The sequence below is a fragment of the Ovis canadensis genome, chromosome 5, assembly GCF_042477335.2.
Source record: "Ovis canadensis isolate MfBH-ARS-UI-01 breed Bighorn chromosome 5, ARS-UI_OviCan_v2, whole genome shotgun sequence".
Lineage (NCBI taxonomy): Eukaryota > Metazoa > Chordata > Mammalia > Artiodactyla > Bovidae > Ovis > Ovis canadensis.
This window is the reverse complement of record NC_091249.1, coordinates 120,777,915-120,799,161: the sequence shown is the minus strand read 5'-3', so window position 1 is coordinate 120,799,161 and position 21,247 is coordinate 120,777,915. Positions and strand designations below refer to the sequence as shown.

The following is a 21,247-nucleotide window of genomic DNA, read 5'->3' as shown; positions in this document are numbered from 1 at the left end:
GATTGGGCTTTGCTGACAGCTTGTGATAAAAGAATCCACCTGCCAAGCAGGAGACCTGGCTTCGATCCCTGGGTTGCAAAGATCCCCTGGAGAAGGAAACAGCAACCCAACCAGTATTCTTGCCTTTGAAATCCCATGGACAGAGGAGCCTGGTGGGCCACAGTCCATGGGGTCACAGAGTCAGACATGTCTGAGTGACTAAACACACACACACTTGTGTCTATCACGTACCCAAACAGCATCGCCTTCCTCTGTCTGGGAAAAGCAGACGCAGCCTCAGCCTGCCCCGGTGTCAGCCGTGAACACTGCTACCCTGTGTCTTGAACTCACCTCTTTCCACCTGTTCCCGGGCCTGCTGGTTTGTCATTCCAGGGTAGGGGCAGACCCCCAGGCTGAAGGTCTCCCAGAGCAGGATGCCGAAGCTCCACACGTCACTCTCAGAACTGTATCTCCCTGGAGGGCGGACAAATCACAGCCAGCGCACTGGGTGAGCAGGTGACAATTTCTGATTGTGTATGTCTGTGTCAGTCACATGTTTGAACTTACCAGGGACTCAACAATTAGTGATCTTACTCTCTTGCCTCGTTTTGCTTTCCAGGAGGAGTAATACACCAATTAAATGAACAGTCTTCAGGTTGTTAGTTTAACCAAACCACCTTCCAAATCACATTTCCCCACCAAGAACACACACTCACTCACTGTGCAAGCTTACTCTCTCTGTGGCCTCTAAATGAGCTGGATGGTTTATATAAAAAAGATATAAATTTGTATGCATCAATGCCTAGGAGATTAAATAAGCTGGGAGTTATGTAATTTTGTTTTCTGCCTGCATTCAATTTCTTTCTACTGAAATTACAAAGTTAGAGAAGCAAGGAAAGTTTCTTAACTTTAGTTTTTTTACTCTTCACTGTTGACAGATATTCTTACATGCCTAAAGGTCTCATTTTCTCCACTGACAGTTTCATTTATGGAAAATTCATTTTTATGTGTTTTGAATAGAGTAGAAATTAACAGCTCACTGATAAAAACAACTTCTTTAAATTACATGGTGCCTTGTTTTGTCAAAATATCTTGGTGCACCTGTTTTACTGAATTACATAAGCTAAGCTCTTGGTTTTGTTTTTCCCGTGATAATCTTCTAGACAAACACAGAGATAAAAGCCAAACAAAGATACCTTCTGGAATGAATGTGACATCAAGGAGCGGAAGCAAAAAGGCTATGAATTTCCAACATTTTCCAACATACTTCTGCCTTATAAATGCCTGATTTATAAATGCCCTGATTTACAAATGCCTAGCCTCTAAAAATGTCTTGTTAATTTGGGTAGGATGGCCTTTTTCTCTTTCTTGCAAACAGTACAAGGAAATAGCACAATAGTGCTATGCTAACTGCTCTGACGTCAGAGATTGGAGCGTTCTGGGGGATCATCATCTCCAGCTGTGTGAATTAGTTTCCTTCTTACTAGACAATAATTATGGACATTCACTATGTGAGTCGATTAGTTGCCTTGTCTGTACATCAACTTTTTTCATGCCTGACATCCAATGATTTAAAGCTTTTTATGAAAATTATTCAATGGCCACTAGTTTAGACTAGTTAACTCTTCAAAGACGTGTACAGCCCAGAGAACTCAATGCCTTTTTGTTAGACGATATCTGGGAAGAGGTCAAGAAGGGCCACTTGTGCTGTAAACCAAAATCACACTCTGGAAGTGAAAGCTTATAACCTAACTCTGTGACCTGACTTTTGAATCTGGTTTTAACTGGATTATTTTAAGGAATTAATTAGTATTTCTTATTGAGGTATAATTGACATATAACATATGAGTTTCAGTTGTACAGCATGATGACTCACTATTTGTATCTATTGCAAAATAATCACAGTAAGTCTAGTTAACACTATCATCCACTGTCACAAAAAATTTTTTTCTTGTGATGAGAACTTTAAGGATCTACTCTTTTAGCAACATTCAGATATACAATATAGTATTAATTACAGCAGCCATGCTTTAAATTACATCTCCATGTAGAACAATAAATAAGACTTTCATAAAGTATGTTTTCTCTTGTTAAAAAATGCTAGGATTTAGAGCCAATCTTCAGTAATTCTATTCTTGGAGAACTGAAACGTGTCTCAGGTTTGCTGAGACGTGTGAGCATCGTGGAGTCCAGCTCCAGCAGCCAGCGGACCAGCCTGATGGGATGAGCGGTGTCGGCGGGGAACGATGCAGCCTCCGACTCGGGGCGCGGGACTACACGTTTATGTCAAGCCTCAGGTCTTCTTCTATCCTTTGACAAAAGCATTAGGTCAGAGGTTTGACATTTTCAGTTCCCTCTCACACAGATTATTGTCTCCTTGTTGCCCTTCAAACAGAGCTCCTGCTGCAGCGATTCTCCCAGAATCGTGTTTCCTTGTGATTACACTGCATGCTTATTCTGGGCTGCATACTGCATTCCTCAGTTTATTTCTTATCTTTCTAATCCTGCTTGCCCCTAGTATCCTAAGCTCACTATCTCCTAAAAAGGCTTCTAGTATTCTTAATTATTCCTAAACCCTAAGAGTTGGTGATGGACAGGGAGGCCTGGCGTGCTGTGATTCATGGGGTCACAGAGTCAGACACAACTGAGCGACTGAACTGAGCTGAAGCTCAGCAAACTTCCTTTGCCATAAACATTTCCCTCAAAAACAGGTCTCAGATAACAATCCTTCCCGTGGCCTCAAGCTGCGGCCTACATGCTCATCCTGGAACATTCTTTGCAAAAATCCTTGAACAAATGTCAATGGTTACTTTATAGATTATTTTCTGGGCACAACTGCAGAAGGCTTTGTGCTTTCTCACACTTCTCTTAGGAACAATAAGCACCTTAATATTCTTTCCAGCCAACTCAACCAAAGAAAGGAAAGAACAAGTCAGAATCACAAGAGCTAACTCCTTCATTCCGGGTCCATGCCTACACAATCAGGAGAGAGGGCTGGTGCCGTGCCTCCATTATGTCAGTAATGCCTAATGCCGCTCGCGACAAGCACACACTCAGTAACTCCCTCACTGGTTTGGGTAATAAACACTCCTGACTTCCTTCTCATCCTGTTAGAAATCTCTCCCTCAGCTAAACTGTTCTGCATTAAAAATTTTTTTATCAATATTTTTATTGAGGTATAGTTGACTTACAGTATTAATTTCTGCTGTACAGCAAGATGATTCAGTTATACACGTACACACATTTTAAAAAAATATTCTTTTCCCTTATGGTTGATCCTAGGACACTGAATATTCTCTGTATATAAACATATAAAGTGGGGCCCTGTTTCTCCATTCTGTACATGAAAGCTCATACCTGCTAACCCCAGCCCCTCCTGCTTGGCCACTGCCGGCTGGTTCTGTGTGTCTGTGACTCTGTTTAACAGTCAGGTTCATTTGTGCCATGCTTTAGATTCTGCATGTACGTGGTGTCTATGGTGCCTTGCCGGGAGCCAGCACAGGAGATCCCACCCATGACAAGGTCATGCAGGACTCGAGGGACTCCCTGGGCCGATCCCACCCATGACAAGGTCATGTGGAGAGACCTGACGAGCAAGGCGGATCAGGACTCGAGGGACCCCCTGGACCTGCTCGAGCATCTACCCCCAAATCAGAATCTGTCTGTCTTACTATTTTATGCCTTTCACCAACTCTTCTGACATTAACAGGGGGCTATCCGCGACCACCTTTTTCTGGAAAAAATCAACTTAGGGCTCTAGCTAATAAATATACTGGACAAGATAAGAGTGTTTCAATTCAAACCCCCTGTTAGCATTCTAGTTTACTTGGCAGGTTTATCCAGATTCTTGCAACACTGTTGAGCCAATGCTTGCTGCCAAGTTCTCACATCCCTTATCCATTATGTTTCTGGGAGTGCATATAGTCAAGATGTAGAAAAAACAAGCAGTAGCCTTAGCATTAGCAACATTAGACTTTGAGTTAATAAGTTCTTTCTTTGCTGTAACCTGCTGAATCTTTGCTCCATAAAAATGTAACTCTGTACTTTAAGGGTGACACAGGCTAGGAATTTAAGAAGAAACACTTTAAGGGAAAATTATTGTTCTGGCTGACCAACCTTTATCAAAAAGGGGTCATAAAATATCAACAGGCCTCTGGGCCAGAAGATAATGTACAAAAAAATAAGACTCTTGCAGGAAAGAACCTGGTAGCGATAAAAGTTAATACTGATGGAATGTTGAGTTGACTCTGCATTTTTCACCTTGCTGTATGTACAACTCAGGGTATAAAAGCTCTCTCTGAAAATAAAGTGATGGGCCTCACTCACTGAAGAAGCTTGGTCTCCCAGTGTCTTTCTTCCTTTCTCTTTCTTACTCTTCTTTCAGGCTAGTTCCCATCTGGACCACAGAGGTCTGCTGTGTCTACTCATTTGCCTGGGCTTCTAAGACCTGAACGTGAAGGTGCCCCATGTCTTTTCTCCCTTGGGAGACCAGGAGGGTGCCTGTGGCCTACGTAGATAGTGCAAGTCTCTTGTCTCAAGACGTTATTGATTTTCTGTATAAACCAAGGAACATCAGCCTCTTTTCTCCTCTATTTTCTCCACTATAGTATTCACTCTCATTCTTTCCTTATCTTTAAATCTCAGTCACCGACGCCATCACCCTGAAGATACCCTGGATCCAACCGGGGCTGGACCCCGGCACTGCCTTTCTCTTTCTTACTTCACTTGGTATGACAGTCTCCAGTTGCACCCATGTCATGGAAACAGCGTCATTCCATTCTCTTTCAGCCCACTGTGTGCATGGACCGCGTCTTCTGTGTCCACCTGCCTGCGATGGGCTCAGCCTGCTTCCCTGTCCTGCTGCTGTGAACGCAGGGGCGTGTGCATCTTTCTCAGTTAGAGTGTTGCCTGGGTGTGTGCCCGGGAGCCAGCTGTCATCCGTGTCCACCACCTGCGATGGGCTCAGCCTGCTTCCCTGACCCGACTGCTGTGAACACAGGGGTGCACGCCTCTTTCTGAGTTAGAGTGTTGCCTGGGCATGTGCCCAGGCGCCGGCTGGCTGGACCATGTGGTGACGCTGCGCTTGGTCTTCTGAGGAGCCCCGTCTTGTTTTCTGCAGTGGGTCACCCAGTTACGTTCCCACCAACAGTGGCCTCCCTTGTCTCCACACCCTCTCCCGCAATGACTTGTATACTTAACAATGGCCATTCTGACTGCTGTGAGGTGGCACCCCACTGCAGCTTTGATTTGCATTTCTCTGATAATTAGTGATGCTGAGCATCCTCTCATGTGCCTGTTGGTCATTTGTTTTTCTTTGGAGAAATGTCTATTGGGTTGTTTATTTGTTGTTGAGTTGTATGAACTGCTTGCATACTTTAGAAATGAAGCCTTTGTTAATCGCATCACTTCCAAATATTTCTTGCCCTTCTGTGGGTTGTGTTCTCGTGTTGTTTTTAGGTTCCTTTGCTGTGCAAGAGCTTGTAAGTTTGATTAGGTCCCCTTTGCTTATTTCCTTTTTATTTCTATTGCCTTGGGAGACTGGCCTTAGAAAACACTGGTATGCCTTATGTCAGAGACTGTTTTTTCTATGATCTTTTCTAGGAGTTGTATGGTGTCTTAAAGACTCAGGTCTATGTCTTTCAGCCACTTTCAGGTTGTGATGAGAGGGTGTGTTGTTCAGCGCTTTGTGAAGTTAACATGAAAGCCTGCTGAAAGCAGCCCCTCACGGCCCGCCAATGACCTTCATGTGTGCTGTGCTTAGTTGCTCGGTCCTGGCTGCCTCTCTGTGACCCTGTGGACTGCAGCCTGCCAGGCTCCTCTGTCCATGGGATTCTCCAGGCAAGAATACTGGAGTGGGTTGCCATGCCCTTCTCCAGGGGATCTTCCCGACCCAGGCATCAAACCCAGGTCTCCAGCATTACACACAGATTCTTTACCATCTGAGCCACCGGGGAAACATGTCTTTATTCTATGACATGCTAAATTTAGGTCTGGCTCTTACAGATATTGGAATTAGAATTTTGAATTAAAGTATTTGGTAAATACTTTAGTCAGCTTGAAATTCAACTAAAATATGCTCTGATTAAAAGGCAGAATTTTACTGGCATAATTGCTTAGCAGTAAGAGAGATTTTAAAGGCCATGTAATATAGAGAATCTGGCAAACAGGATTAAGAACACATTCTAGAGAGTGGATTTTACTGATAAGTATTTAAGGCTCCCTAGTCCAGCACTGGCTCCCTTATAGGGCTGCTGTAAGAATCAACAAGAAGGTGCTTAGCAATGTTTCATTATCTAAGAAAATGTCTCCATTTAAAAAAAGATTACAGTCCTTTCTTTCATCTTGTGGTTGCTCTCCTTAGGAATACAGCCTCAGAGTAATGGCCGCCCCAGAGAAGAACCGCTGTGGAAAGCAGCAGGGCTGCCATGTTCTGCGGATTCTGAGGAGTGGTGGGACTCCTCAAAGCTTGCCAGCACGCGGGAAGACAGACTAAGGGTGAGGCTTAGTATCCCTGAAGTATTAAGTTAAGAAACTACATTGCTGGAAACTAGAACAGCTTAGCCAACTTCTTACAATGACAACTACCTGCACAAATCTATTCCACAGCATTGCTGACATGCAAAATGCAAAGCAGGTTGTGGTGTCTGGATCCATCCCAAGTCGTTTCCAAAACAATTATATTCCAAAGCTTGATCTGGAAAACATTCGGGGGTTCCTCAAACACTTAAGCACAGAATTACCATATTCCCTAGTGTGTACTCAGAATTAACTGAAAATAGGCACACAAATAAATCCTAGTATACAGATGTTTAAAGCAGTACTATTCACAACTGCCAAAAGGTAAACACCACTCAAATACAAATCAATGGATGAACGGATAAATAAATTGTGGTAGATACATATAATAGAATATTACTGAGCTATAAAAAGGAGCAAAATAATGATACATGCTATATAACATGGTTGAACCTTGAAAACCTTATTTTGCTAGGTGAAAGAAGTCCCATACCAATGGTCACATATTATAAGATTCCACTTATATGAAATAGGCAGAATAGGTATATACATAGCAACCAAAAGCAGGTCTGAGGTTGCCAGCGGTTGGGGGAGTAACTTCTCAATACGGGTGTAAGGCTTTATTCCGGAGTGAGGAAGATGTTGTAGAACTAGACAGAGGCAGTACTCGTGCAGCTCTGTGAAGGCACTAAATGCCCCTGAACTGCTCACTTTACAGCAGTCAGGTTTACATCACATGAATTTCGCCTCAAAGCTTTTTTTAAATTACCTGTCTTTAATTTAGACTTTTGTAAATACTTTATATTAATTTTTCATGATGAAGTACTTTTCACTTCAAATTAACAAAGAATAATTTTATGATATGTTTTAAATTTGATTTTTATTTTATGTTGGAGGGTAGGTGAGTCAAAATGTCCTCGCAAAGTGATTCAGATATGTATACACACAGATTCCATCTCTCTCTTCCCAAAAGATTTATACAAGTTCCAGAGACTGAGATGCTAAGAAACCATGTCAGTTTTTCAGAGTGAGAAACTACAGACTTAGTATTTTAGGAACCTAACATCAGATGAGGTTATTGGACCAAATATAAGGCATTCAAAGGAAATGGTCCAGAGCCACACAACACTTTGACTCTGGGTCCAATCTGACTATTAAAATAGAAATAATCTTTTTCTTGGATCACAATAGAAACTTTCAGATGCACACTCACACTTAACAGTGCTTGTAACTCTACCATCTTTTAAATCTAGCAATCTTACACACAGAAATCTGATCAATAAAATTGCTGAATTAAGTCTGTCCACAAGGGTGCAAAGTCTGAACTCACACACACCCCGTGTGCTGCCCCTCAGCTGATTCTTGCTTGTCCTCTGCTCTGCCCTGGGCCCCTGCCCGTGACTGTTTCATGCTGACGGAGTCCACTTTGACCACCAGAAAGGAAGGGTCTCTTCTTACCATAATTAAGCGCTTCTGGTGCCGTCCACTTAATGGGGATCTGCTTCAGGCCAGAAGATGAATACACACCACCGTCCTCTTGACGAGACATTCCAAAGTCACTGATTTTCAGCACGTTATTCTCACCTACCAGGCAGTTTCTTGCAGCAAGATCCCTAGGTCACAATAAGACACAGAAAACGCCGTTCACATTGATGACTTACACATTTCGCATTGCACATCTGCAGTGTGCTCGCAATGAGGTTAAGAATGCATATGAGTTTCCAGTCTTTCTTTCTGTCACAGGTAAACATCACCACGAGAACACGTGTGCATGCGGCGGGCCGCATGCTAATCTAGGCGCCACAGGCGTCATTTCCACTGAAACAGAAAGCGCTGATTCTAGGGTTGAGAGAGAAGCCACAGGAGAGACTAGGCAGACTCGGTATCACGCCTCTCTGACTGGCTGTCCCAGAGCTGCACTAACAGAACTTTCTGGGACAAGGGCGCATGCGGCCCCGCGGGCCTGTGTGTGCTGGCTGGCAGGCAGCACGGACCACGTGACTACTCAACACATGCAGTGTGACGGGTGCGATGGGGAAACTGAACGTTTACATTTTCTTACTTCCAGTTACTTAAATAGCTGCATGCGCCTTTGGCAGTGCACCCCTGGAATTCCCCAAAGGTTGGAGAATGGCTGAGGTGCCAAAGAGGCTGATGTCTTTCTTTTCCTCTTTTCCCTTTTTGTATCTGGGATACACAAAACCCTCCCTGGTGATCTGCCCTGCCTCTCTCACCTTGTTCTGCGTGTGTACTAAATTGACTAAGTTGCTTCATTTGTGTCTGACTCCTTGCGACCCCATGGACTTTAGCCCACCAGGCTCCTCTGTCCATGGAATTTCCCAGGCAAGAATACTGGAGTGGGTTGCCATGCCCTCATCCAGGGGATATTCCCGACCCAGGGATCGAACCTGAGTCTCTTTCATTTCCTGCTTTGGCAGGGGGTTCTTCACCACCAGCGCCACCTGGGAAGCCTCTATCGTGCTCCGGTGTCTCCATAATTGCTTATTCCAGCCACACTCCACTTTGTTTTGTCCCCAAACACAGGACAAACCCCCTCTACATGACAAGCTTATTTCCACAGCAGGGCTTTGCACTTCGCTATTCCCTTTGCCTGGAGTACTCGCCTTCTAGACTTTTGCATAGCTCGCTCCTCTTCATTCATTCTTAGCTCAAATGAGACTTCTGTGAGACTTGCCAACCTCCCCTGCAGCTAGCTCCAGCCATAATCTAAATACTGGCCAATGAGATATAAGCAGAAGAACTATTTAGTTTCTTTAAAAGAAAAGGGAAGTACCCATTACATTTCCCTGTCAGATAACTCTATCCTGACCTCCCTTAACTGATAGAAGGGTGGTGGTTAACAAGAGACCAAGTCTGCACTCTAGTTATAGCGGGGAGACAACCAGTAATCAGATTCATGTATGTGATATAGGTATTTATATACAGACAGATAAGTAAAGTGTATGAGCATGCACACACACAGAGTATCAGAAGGAAGGTCAAACAGTGTTGAGTGTGGAGAAAAAGAGCTATATAAAGGGAAAAAGATTTTCAAGAGGGAATCCTATTTTAGATAGGTTGTTGGGAAAGGTCTCTTTGATAATGTGATATTTGATCAAAGACCTGAAAGAAGCTAAGGAGCAAGCCATGGGGATATCTAGGTGAAGAGCATTCAGGGTAGAAAGAATAGTATTTATAGATACAAAGGCCCTAAAATTGGCCCATACTTGGTATATTCAAAGAATGTCAAGGAAGCCAGCAGAGCTGGAGTGGAATGAGTAAGCGAGAAGACAGATTTAATCAGAGTGAGCCAGGACCAAATGATGCATGGCTTTTTAATACTAAGCCCCTTGGATTTTATCAGCTAGGAGGTAGGCGGGGTTCTGCACACAGGACTGGCACAGCGTGACTTAGGTTTTGAAGGATGATATGCTACATGTGGAGAGTAGACTGGCAGAACCAGAGAGCCCAGTTAAACAGCTTATCTGCGAAGTCTAGAAGAGGCGATGACAGCCTGCACTAAGATGCAAGTGGTGGAGGTGGTCAGAGCTATCAGATTCAGGATCTATTCTGAAAGTACAATCAGGAGGACTTGCTGGTGCATTGGATGTAGACTGGGAGAGAAAAAGAGCCGTGGCTGACCCAAGGCGTTTGGCCTAAGCAACTGGGAGAATGTGGCTGACAAGGCAACGGGGAACTGGGGGAGAACCAGATTCAGAGCATGGCAGACACAGCTAGCTGCTCCCTACTGTCCATTTAATCCTCTTTTTTAGCTTCCCCTCTGCCGCTCCCCCCACCTTTTTTAGCTGAATATATTGTCATTCAGCTAAAAACTGCTATTTGTCCCAACTTCCCCTGCAGGGAGATTTGGCCATGATCTAAGTTCTGGCCAATAAGCTGCAAGCAGAAGAGTTGTCTAGGATTTCTAGTAACTTTCTTTTAGAGGGGAAGGACCATTACATTTCTCTCTCCCACCAACGAAAATAGGAAGCACACTAAAGCTGAAGAAGTAACGAGACAAGGGGCCCAGGTCCCTAATGACAAGTGTGCCTGCCACATACAATCTGGACTGCTGATCTTTGTATGTCTAGATTTTTTCTTTTAAATGTGTGAGAGAAATTCCTATGTCATTTAAGCAATTTTTGTTTCTTCCATTTTTCTTTTTTTGGGATATATGTGTGTTTGTGTTACGTGCAGTCAAAACTAACTCCTACTGCAGGTGGGGAGCCTGGTTTTGGACATACGGAGTCTGAGCTGTTGGGCAGGCAGTTGGGTGTATTAGTCTGGAGGTCAGAAGAGAGGTCGTGGAGCTGTCCACTTTCAGGTGACACTTGAGGTTATGGGATTAGAGAATGCTTTCACCTAGAGAGTGCGTGTAGAGAGGAAGGAGGATTCAAGGACTGCGCTCCAGAGCACTCTGTGATCTAGAGAGGGACTGAAGACAGAAGGCTGAGGAGGAGCAAGTGAGGCGGGGGGGGACCAACAGGGGAGCTGGTGTCCTGGAAGGCAACTGAGGAAGGCTTTTCGAGGAGGAATCAGACAGTAACTGTCAGCTACTACTAAGAGGACAAGCGAGGCGGGGATGATGAGCTGGCCACGAGATTCAGCAACGTGGGGTCTAATGAGACTGACAAGTGTAGTCTCTGGAGCGGTAGGGATGGCGTGACCGGCGCGTGTTTGAAGAGGATGAAAGAAAGAAGTGGAGACAGGGAGGGTTAGCCGCTCTGAGTCAGGTTTCTATAAAGGCATATAGAGAAATGAGGAGGTGACTAGAGAGCCTCTCAGGTCACAGGGGTTTCCCCTCTAACTTGTGCAGACAGTAATACTCGTGTATAGAGGGCAGACTAATGCAGGAAGGGGAGGTGGGCATTGCTGGTGGGAAGCCTTTGTGAAGAGGTGGTGTGCTGTTCAGAGCTACACCCCAGTGCCCAGAACAGCACTGGGCCCTAGGAGGCGCTCAGCAGACGTCTGCTGAGCGCACACACACTGCTTTATTCCAGGAGTGATCCCTGCTGAAGGTAGGTTGTCTGTTCTGTGCTTTCCTTTGTAATTCTTTCCTCCTGAGGAACAATCAACAAATGGTTTTATATATTTATCTTTGGAATGCACTTCTACATATCCAACATGAGCCAAGACTTCTGAAAAATTGTAGTCTAATTTATATAGTTGGTCTTGTAACATAGGAAGTACCTTGAGCACTGACTTGAGCATTAGCTGACTGGTAATATGGTATTTCTTCATGGAGTTAAATTAGCCTTGTACATCTTTGTAGGAAACTTGGGCAACAGCACCTGAAGACGTTCAGAAAGGAATGTGGCATCTTCTACCTTACTAACTTGGTAAGATTAGCTTTATTTATTAGATCTAGTTTCACAATGGAGAAGCTTAGAAGCCCAAGGTTAAAATTAAATCACTGACTCGCTTCCCAGTTCTGTGGAAGAGTGAGGGACTCTGGTTTGTTGTTAGACAAAGTGAGTGGTAGTAAAATACTGGTTCGTTCTAATCTGTAGGAAGGAACTTTTCTATAAAAGTACATTCTGTGTGCTTAGGAATGCCACGACCTACCTATGGCCTAGATGGCCTGAATGAAAAACAGCTCTGTGACTTATTTGACTGTCCTTGGGAAAAGAATCAAAAAAAAGAGTAGCTATATGTATATGTATAACTGAATCACTTTGCTGTAAACCTGAAACTTATGCAACATTATAAATCAACTATACTACTGTAAATGTTTTTTAAAAACTAGATCTGGAAATGCAAAGTTCTAGAATAATCAAAGCAACTTGAAGAAGCATAAAGCTGAAGGACTCACCTAACCTGATTCTAAATATCACTAGAAAGATATCATCATCAATACAGTTAAGTAGGACAGATATATTACAGATCACTGGAGCAGAATAGCAGGTCCTGAAATGGATCACAGACGTGTGGTCACCTGACCGGACAGAGGTACGATGGACCGCAGCGCGAACCTCCCAGTCCTGGCCAGGGGACCGGGCGACGCCCCTCAGGGCCAAACGCCATTTCTCTCGGTCGGAATGAGCTGCCATTCAGCGTGGCTGTTTAGGCATGTACAGGGTTTCGGTGTTGGACCTTTCCTCAGAATAAGGCCTGTGCTGCACAACGACATACACTGTCTTCACTGCAGCGCCGGCGTGGGCTCCGTCCTCTGAAATGAGGATTTCAGTTCTATGAGGGATGAAGCTAAAACTAATTTAGAGATACCTTCAACTCAATGTTGTGGGCTGCACGAAGTTCAAGTGCATGGAAATGGTATCTTTGGGCATACTCTATGAATTAAAATAAAACCTCAGGCCTTCAGGCAATAAGCATGCACTGCATCCTCACCCTTTGCCTAATAGTCTAAAAAGTATTAAAGGAGATAGGAACCACAGATGCAGTCTTTGGGCTGAGAAGCTGACAATCTAATTTGGGAGATAAGGCAGACACACACCTCTGTCCCTTCTCTCCTCTCCGTTCATTTCTTTATTTAGCTCCCAGCTGCCTCGCCCCAAGTCAGACACGGCAGGAGACTAATGCTCCCTGCCTCTCCCCACCTGAAACTGCAGGAGAGCAAGTCAACGTGAGCCAGTGTGCCACCGACTGCAAATCCTACAGGAATTCAGGGATGGGGAATCTCCTAACAGGCTGGCGTGGTGTTCACAGAAGGTAACTGTGATGCTGGGGAAGACTGAAGCGGGAGGAGAAGGGGACGACAGAGGATGAGATGGCTGGATGGCATCACCCACTCAATGGACATGAGTCTGAGTAAACTCCTGGAGTTGGTGATGGACAGGGAGGCCTGGCATGCTGCAGTCCATGGGGTCACAAAGAGTCGGAAATGACTGAGCGACGGAACTGAAATGATGGGAGATAACTTGATCTTACCGGGTGCAGAGGAACAGCGCAGTGAATGCTACTGGCTGCCCAAAGGACACGGAGCTGTTCCACTTAGGTCTGCTGCATAATCTTACTTAAAGATTCAAACTTTTAACTGTATACCAAGGGTCTCTTATAAGCTGTACACAGTATGAGACAGGCTAATTAGGATGAAATGGGCACAGAGAACATTTACGGGAAATCCGGTGCCAGCAGGCACTGGAGATGAGCACATTTTCTTTGCTCTCTCTGGAAATTACAACAGTGAGCAGCTTGCTCTGGAGCGATGCTGCCTCTCAGAGCAAATACTGTGATGAACCAGGGACAACCAGAAGGCTGGGCCAGTGTTCTCCTTTGCCGGCTGCTTTATCCCAAATGCCATTCGCTGCTTGCAGCTAAGATTAATCCCTCAGTAGGAAAGGAGTTAAGAAATATTTGCTTCTTTTCCCACTAGGTCTGGATAATTGTTACTGTTTAGTTGCTAAGCCGTCCAACTCTTTGCGACCCCAGGGACTACAGCCCGCCAGGCTCCTCTGTTCATAGGATTTCCCAGGCAAGAATATTGGAGTAGGTTGCCATTCCCTTCTCCAGAGGATCTTCCTGACCCAGGGACTGAACCCACATCTCTTGCATTGGCCGGGAGATTCTTTACCACTGAGCCACCAGGGAAGGCCCCGGTCTGGATAAAACTGAGTCACAAATAACTCTCGGCACTTGCCAGGCTGAGATCTCCTCATTCTAACACAGGGCGGAAAGCCATAACCCGGGGCGGGGGATAAAGGAAGCCGACTTCATGTGCCTCATTATGCTCTGCTAAAGAACAGGATTCTCCTATCTTACTTCTGCACAGCATATGTGTCAGTGATGGCTGCAAGCACACTTGGAGAGCATTATAGAGGAGTAGCTGAAAGCAGCAACTCTGAAACATTGCATCGGTGATTCCCCAGCTCTTGGACCTTTAGAAATTTACTTACGCTTAGCCTCAGTTTTCTCATCTGTAAAGTAGGAAGTATCTGCCAAAGACTGTTGTGAAAATTATGTAAACTGTTTAGCACAGCAATTGGAAAACAGCAGTGAGACTTGAATTTTAGTCGCAAAAACTGTGTATTGGAGAATTACTGCCTTCTTCTCCCTTCTAACTGGAATAACTGTTTGACCACCTTTCTATTTATATAAACACAGAAGCCATTGAATTTAGTTCTCCTAACAGCAACAATTTATGTGGCATTTGCTAAAATGTCAGGGACTATGTTAAGCTCCTTTCATAAAAGCCACTTAATTCTTCTGGTTACGGTACTGATGACCTCTGTCTTTATACAGGAGATGAACCTGAAGGCTGGAGGGTGAAGTGGCCTAGGGCTGCAGGGTCAGTGGGGGGGCTACTGAGGTCCGGCCTCAGAGCCTGCCATGCTGGCCCCCTGCCATCATGCCTCTCAACACGCCTCGCACGTCTCTTCCAGAACGCAATCCCATTACACACCCCATAATCCGCAGCCAGTGGCTACAGCTTCCGAATTTTAAACAATCCGAGAGTTAAAAGTTGATTACCTTTAAGAAAGAAAGTGACACTCCACTCTCCCCTCTGAAAAGGGAGGGGGACCTGAAAAACCTGTTTTTGGAAGAAGCCGAAAGTCAGCAAATGGTTTGAAGTGACAGACGCATGTCCACTGGGAGGGGGAGGCGGGGCAGCATGGAGCGGGGACCACACACGGCCGCCACTACTGAGCCGACAGTGATGGGACCAGAGATGAGGCAAAAGAGAAGCGACCAGCCACACCCTTCTGCAGACCCCATGGTGCGTCTTTCCACCTCGGAATCCCCTTCTCTTCCTTTGAATAAAATCCATGGGAAGGTGAAGATCTCTCTCCATGCCTCATTTTCAGGCGCACCTGTGACTTCACTCCCCACCTCGTTCCTCAACCTCCCTTCCCCTCACAGCTTCCTGCCCCACACTTCCCACCTCTGCCTCGGTGAGCTCTGTGCCCCCATCACTAATGGGGCACTTAGTTCTAAAAGAAGAGGCCCCAAAGGAAGGCCCAGCTGCAGAACTGTGCACATTAGGCCCATTATTAAACTGTGCTTTTTCTGTTCCTTTGAGAAACCGCTGAGTGCCACGCATTCTGGGGGGCAGGAAGGAAGGCGCTGCTCCCGTGTGTGCAGACAGGTGAGAGGGAGAGGGGGTGATGTGTGTCTCTGCTGAGGCCTGCCCCAGTGCTCGGCGGGCTGGTACAGTGAGAGCCACAGGCTCCTGAAATCCGTGGCCTGCTGCCCGTGGGACACTTAGAGGCCTCGGGATCTGAGGTACTTCATTTGCTTAAAGCCTCTGCAAAAATGCAAACACGCTACCTGTGGGGAGGGAGGTACATGAGACTTTTAAATCACATTTTGGCATAAATTACTCCAGTAGATAATCGAACTGATGTCACACAGAATCTGTGTGGACAGAGGAGCCTGGCAGGTGCGGTCCACAGGGGCGCAGAATCAGACAGGCCTGAGCGCGCGGCGGCACAGCACACAGAAATGCACGATGACGGCGCAGGCCTGCTCCGACAGTGGGGAGAGAGCAGGCACAGGCTGAGCACCCAGAGCAGGCCACGGAGAGCCGGCCTGGCCTGGGTGTGGTGGGCTCCCCGGGCCGGGCAGGCCTGGCCCTGTTGAGTATGAGTGTGCGGGAAACATCAGCCTGCTGCTGCTGAGCCGCTCAGTCGTGTCCGACGCTGTGCGACCCCGTGGACTGCAGCCCGCCAGGCTCCTCTGTCCACAGGATTCTCCAGCAGGAGCACTGGAGTGGGTGGCCAGGCCTCCTCAGGGGACCTTCCCCACCCAGGGATGGAGCCCGCGTCTCTTACATCTCCTACACTGGCAGGCGGGTTCTTTACATGTGCCCCCTGGGAGTGCAGGCGCAACTTCTAAAAAGCTGTCCAGGGATTACCCTAGGGAGTTTCTTCTAAACCAGGTGACCTTCTCTCAACAGCACAGCAGGGTCAGCCCTGGAGGCTGAGTTGCCTCCACCTGAGTTTGCGCGTGTGCTGGAGAAACGCGGCCCTGGGCTGTCCATGGAGAGACAGAGGCTCTGCTGACTCCCCTAATGAGGCTGCTGCGGGCGAGCTGGGCCCTGAAACTGCTCCCTGAGAGCTGGCTGCAGGAGAGGCTGCTCACGGAGGCCCCGGAAGCCACCTGCCGTCACCAAAATGGACGTGGGGGGCGCACATACCTGCACTTACTCTGGCTCTTTCATCTCCTTTCCGTCAGCAACTTCCCTGTAAGAGAATCCTAGCTGGATATGTGCAAGTATGGACTAGGCATATTCTTTCCTTTAGCTTATAGACAATTCCTAGATAGTTAGAAAGGGAACTCATACCACAAATAGGGATATTGAAAAAAAACCCAGAACCACAAACACGCAGTGATAACACTTGCTTTAGTCCTCAATGTACCTGAAAAACCCAAGGGGAACTTCCTTTGTCTTTAAGTACTGTGACTAATCTGGATGGTTTATCGTTATGAACCTCTGTCTGTATAGTCAGAAATGTTGCTGCTGCTAAGTCGCTTCACTCGTGTCCGACTCTGCGCGACCCCATAGATGGCAGCCCACCAGGCTCTCCCATCCCTGGGATTCTCCAGGCAAGAACACTGGAGTGGGTTGCCATTTCCTTCTTCAGTGCATGAAAGTAAAAGTGAAGTCACTCAGTTGTGCCCGACTCTCAGCGACCCCATGGACTGCAGCCCATCAGGGTCCTCCGTCCATGGGATTTTCCAGGCAAGAGTACTGGAGTGGGGTGCCATTGCCTTCTCCAATAGTCAGAACTAAGCATCTCTTATTCATAACTTTCTACTATCACTTGAGGGCCACATGATGATGTTAGATATCAAATTGGTAGAGACTACTACAAATTATAAATAAATACTGATCTAAAAGTGAACCTATTAATAAAGAAACAGTCTGGTCAAGAAGAACTGGGGCATGGTGGGCAGTGGGGAAGACAAATGAAAAAACATTGACGGAACGTAAATACCGCAAATCTCTTTAGTTCACAGAAACATATCAAATCCCAGTGGGGAACTCAACAACAAAACAGAGCTGTCCTAAGCATGCACAGTTAAGGCCAAGAGATACCTGCCCTCCACACTTAGTCTCAGTACTAATGGCAAGAGCCTCTGCTCGTAAGACTTCTGGAAGGGAGATTTTAAAAACATCCGCCCTCTCCTGTTCTGACAGTAGGAGAAAGAAGCCACTTGCTTGAGTGACTAATGATAAAACCTACGCTACACTTGGAGGCAGCTAATTCCTCTGAGCAACAGACAGAAAGTGACAGAATCACTCCTTACTGAACAGTCATCAAGATAACAGCAACCATTTGTTGAATGTTTTATATTTGTCGGGTACTGTTTTAAATCTTTTTCAAACAATTCATTTCCTGTCAATACTCAGCTTTGTGAGTACTGATCTGAAAATGAAATAATTTCAGACTTTTCCAGGAGCAACAAGGAGAACACCTCCTCTGCCAGGGGTTCTGGACCAGGAGTTGGAGACCTGAGTTATCACCAGGGTTTTCCTTAACAAGCCGTGTAAATGAATACCCCACGCATCATCTTCCTGGGCCTCGGGAATGAGAGCACCAGTTCTTGACTTTCTTGAGTGTAAGTCTTCCACATAATATGCAACCATTTTATGACTTGTTTGTACCACATTTACCCTGATGTGAGAGTTGTATTTTTACAATGGCTGACAAAGAAGATACAATATAATGAAAAAGCTCCTAAGGATTCAAAACTGTTTTGAAACAAATTTGTATTCCATTAATCACAACAGTAAAATAGAATTGCATATGGACATATACAGATACATCATTCTGTCTCAAACGAAGCTTGAGGCGCCCTTGGATACTTGCAGTGGCTTGGAGGAGCCGGAGGTCCATGGTCCAGCACGTGGTAGCCAGAGTATGGCCCTTTCCACTGTAACGCTCTGTAAGCTATGGTTAAAGGCACTGTCCCCCTGTAACTGGCTGGATGAATTCGCCACACAGGGATGCTCGACGGTCCTGGTGAAGGGTTTCCTACCTTTCCATCACAAGCGTGAACACCAACATTGATGAATGAGGGCTAGTTATAAGTTACAAGTTTGAATCAAGAAAACACACTTCCTGACCTGGTAAGAATAAGAGTGACTACTTATTTAGCACCTCGTATGTGACAGGCATGATACAAGGAGCTTAACCTATTATCCCTAACTGCTATTTAAATATAGGTAGTTCGGTTCAGTTCAGTTGCTCAGTTGTGTCTGACTCTTTGCAATCCCATGAACTGCAGCACGCCAGGCCTACCTGTCCATCAACAACTCCGAGAATCCACCCAAACCCATGTCCATTGAGTTGGTGATGCCATCCAACCATCTCACCCTCTGTCGTCCCCTTCTCCTCCTGCCCTCAATCTTTCCCAGCATCAGGGTCTTTTCCAATGAGTAAGCTCTCCACATCAGGTGGCCAAAGTACTTTAGTTTCAGCTTCAGCATCAGTCCCTCCAATGAACACCCAGGGCTGATCTCCTTTAGGATGGGCTGGTGGGATCTCCTCGCAGGTATCTCTGTCTTAAATGTAGGCATCACCAGACTTCCTGGCAGCTCAGGTGGTAAAGAATCCCCCTGCAATGTGGGAGACCTGGGTTCGATCCCTGAGTTGGGAAGATCCTCTGGAGACGGGCATGGCAGCCCACTCCAGTATTCTTGCCTGGAGAAGCCCATGGACAGAGGAGCCTCGTGGGCTGCAGTCCACGGGGTCGCACAGAGTCGGATACGACTGACACTATTGTACCGATAAAGAAACCAAGGCGCAGAGATTAACTAACTTGCTCAAGGAGATAGTGGACACGTAGCTGAGTGTGGAATCTGTCTTGCTCCGAAGCTCGCATGCTTCCAGTATTCTACAATGCCGAGTATCCTTTTGGTTCCTTTGAACGACTGTTTTTATCTTGACAAAACTTAAGCTCGGCAGCCCCTGAGTGGACAGACTTCTGCCATCTTGTTCCTGAGCCTGGATGAAATAGAGCTCTGCTCAGTGCTTAAGCTCCAGGATACCGACTATACTGAGGACTAAAATATGCGTCACCTTTGCTATTCTATTTTCCTTTCCTGCATAAAGGCGCATGACAATTATAAAGGCGCAGAACGATTCCCCCACACCATTCGTTGCCGTTTACGTCTCACTGCGTCACACACGGCCTCACACTGGCACCTAAATTCAGACTCTGAAGGCACGCAAAGAAGGAGAGCGGCTGTGTATGTCTGCAACACACAAGGTGCGGCAAGACCACTTGGACTTTTATGGCCTGCAAAGCGCCCGGTACTAACGAACTCACACAACAATCACGGGGGAATGCACCTCGACGCAGGTAGCGAGCCATCCGCAGACAGTTAACTCTTTGCAGGACTATGTTCTCTGTGCAGGGAAGGCCACAGGCTTTGCACTTGGCCGAGAAAGCCCATATGGACTGCGTCCCCCCAGCACCCTGTGCCCACTTCTTCCACCCAGACACAGCTGTCGGTCAGACCGCACAGCTGTTGCGGTCTGGTGATGCGTGGGAGCCTCTCAGGCCGCACTCTTAGTCGAGCAGGAGGACGGCCGTACCTGGCGTAGGAACACGGAGTCCCCTAACCACAGCAGGAGCCCATGTGCACAGGGGAAAGATCCCATCCTGCTCGCTGTGGCACCAGGCCCTTTAACGAACACTTTTTAGTATTTATAGGAATTCAAGAGAAGTAGTGACTTCCTTTCATGTGTCTCAACAATTCTTTCCTTGCCTCCCATTTACATTCCTTTCAAATGCCATTTTCATTATTCCCATTTCAGTTTCTAATGTTGTTTTCTAGGTTTATGAAGTGATATCCCAGGTGGCTTTTATTATAAACTTTCCTTCAGTCCTATGATTGCTTTCAGTATATGAAATCCAAATAAGGAGAGCCAGACTTATGAATAAGATCTACTTTATAATAATTCATTTTTTATCTTGAAACAAAGATCTGAAATTCAATTTCTTTTCTGTCTCTCTGTATTTTCTTTTCATAGTCAGGAGAGCTTGCTTTATCTTAGCTCATTTTTAATTCTGTATTATGTTTGATAAGACTTCATTTTTATGGTATTATATTAAGACTTGTTTCATATATGTAACTGTTTTTCTCATATACTTCTACAAGGTAAAAGGTTTTTGAAATATTCACCAAATGTCCTCCTATGATTAGTTATTATTCGTTCCATGATTCTTTGCAGTAATCCACACAAAATCTGCATTTTGCATTCATGAAGGATTTCTCGTCTAAGCAAATACTACCTCTGCATACACATGTGTTCTTTTGGTCTCTTAATGAAATCTGCATTTACCAACTTGCACACCGCAGTTACACAAAAGTGTCTGAAAGACTCAAAGTGGACAAAATAATCATTTATATACGTGTAAAGCCTATCATGCCTGAAGGAGTCCACATGTTTTTGCAAATTACAGTCCTCTCCAGACTCTGAGAGGAAAATGTGACAGCTGCTTTGACAACATTCAGGACAGTGCACAGCAAGGGGGCAAGTCAGGGCGGCTCTTGCTGAATCTTGGCAAAATTACATTAAAAGTCACCTATGAGGCAACTTAACTGGGACATAGGACTTTTAAAGTTCCATGAGATACCAAATTATTCTTTTAGTGCCATCAGTTGAATCTTAGCTGACATTAGGTAGTAGTTGAACCTTTCAGATTATTTAAAGTATTTCTAAAGCAAAGGAATTAGAGGCTGCATTTGCAAACAGACTGCCTTGTTAAGACCTTGCTACTTTGGCACAAATGTCCACTAATCTGACACTGAACGCATGCCGCGAGACTGGCACGGATCCTA

General features: G+C 45.7%; 1 protein-coding gene across 5 annotated transcripts in view; it reads right to left on the bottom strand.

The window, feature by feature from the left end:
* Positions 1 to 21,247, bottom strand: part of FER (FER tyrosine kinase) — a 475,599-nt gene that overhangs the window by 5,033 nt on the left and 449,319 nt on the right. For all 5 annotated transcript variants that reach the window (XM_069592654.1, XM_069592657.1, XM_069592656.1 and 2 more), the window contains 2 exons: positions 7,954 to 8,108; positions 331 to 453 (listed from right to left, as the gene is read on the bottom strand). In XM_069592654.1, the coding sequence (XP_069448755.1) occupies positions 331 to 453; positions 7,954 to 8,108 (278 nt within the window). The remainder of the gene's footprint in view (positions 1 to 330; positions 454 to 7,953; positions 8,109 to 21,247) is intronic.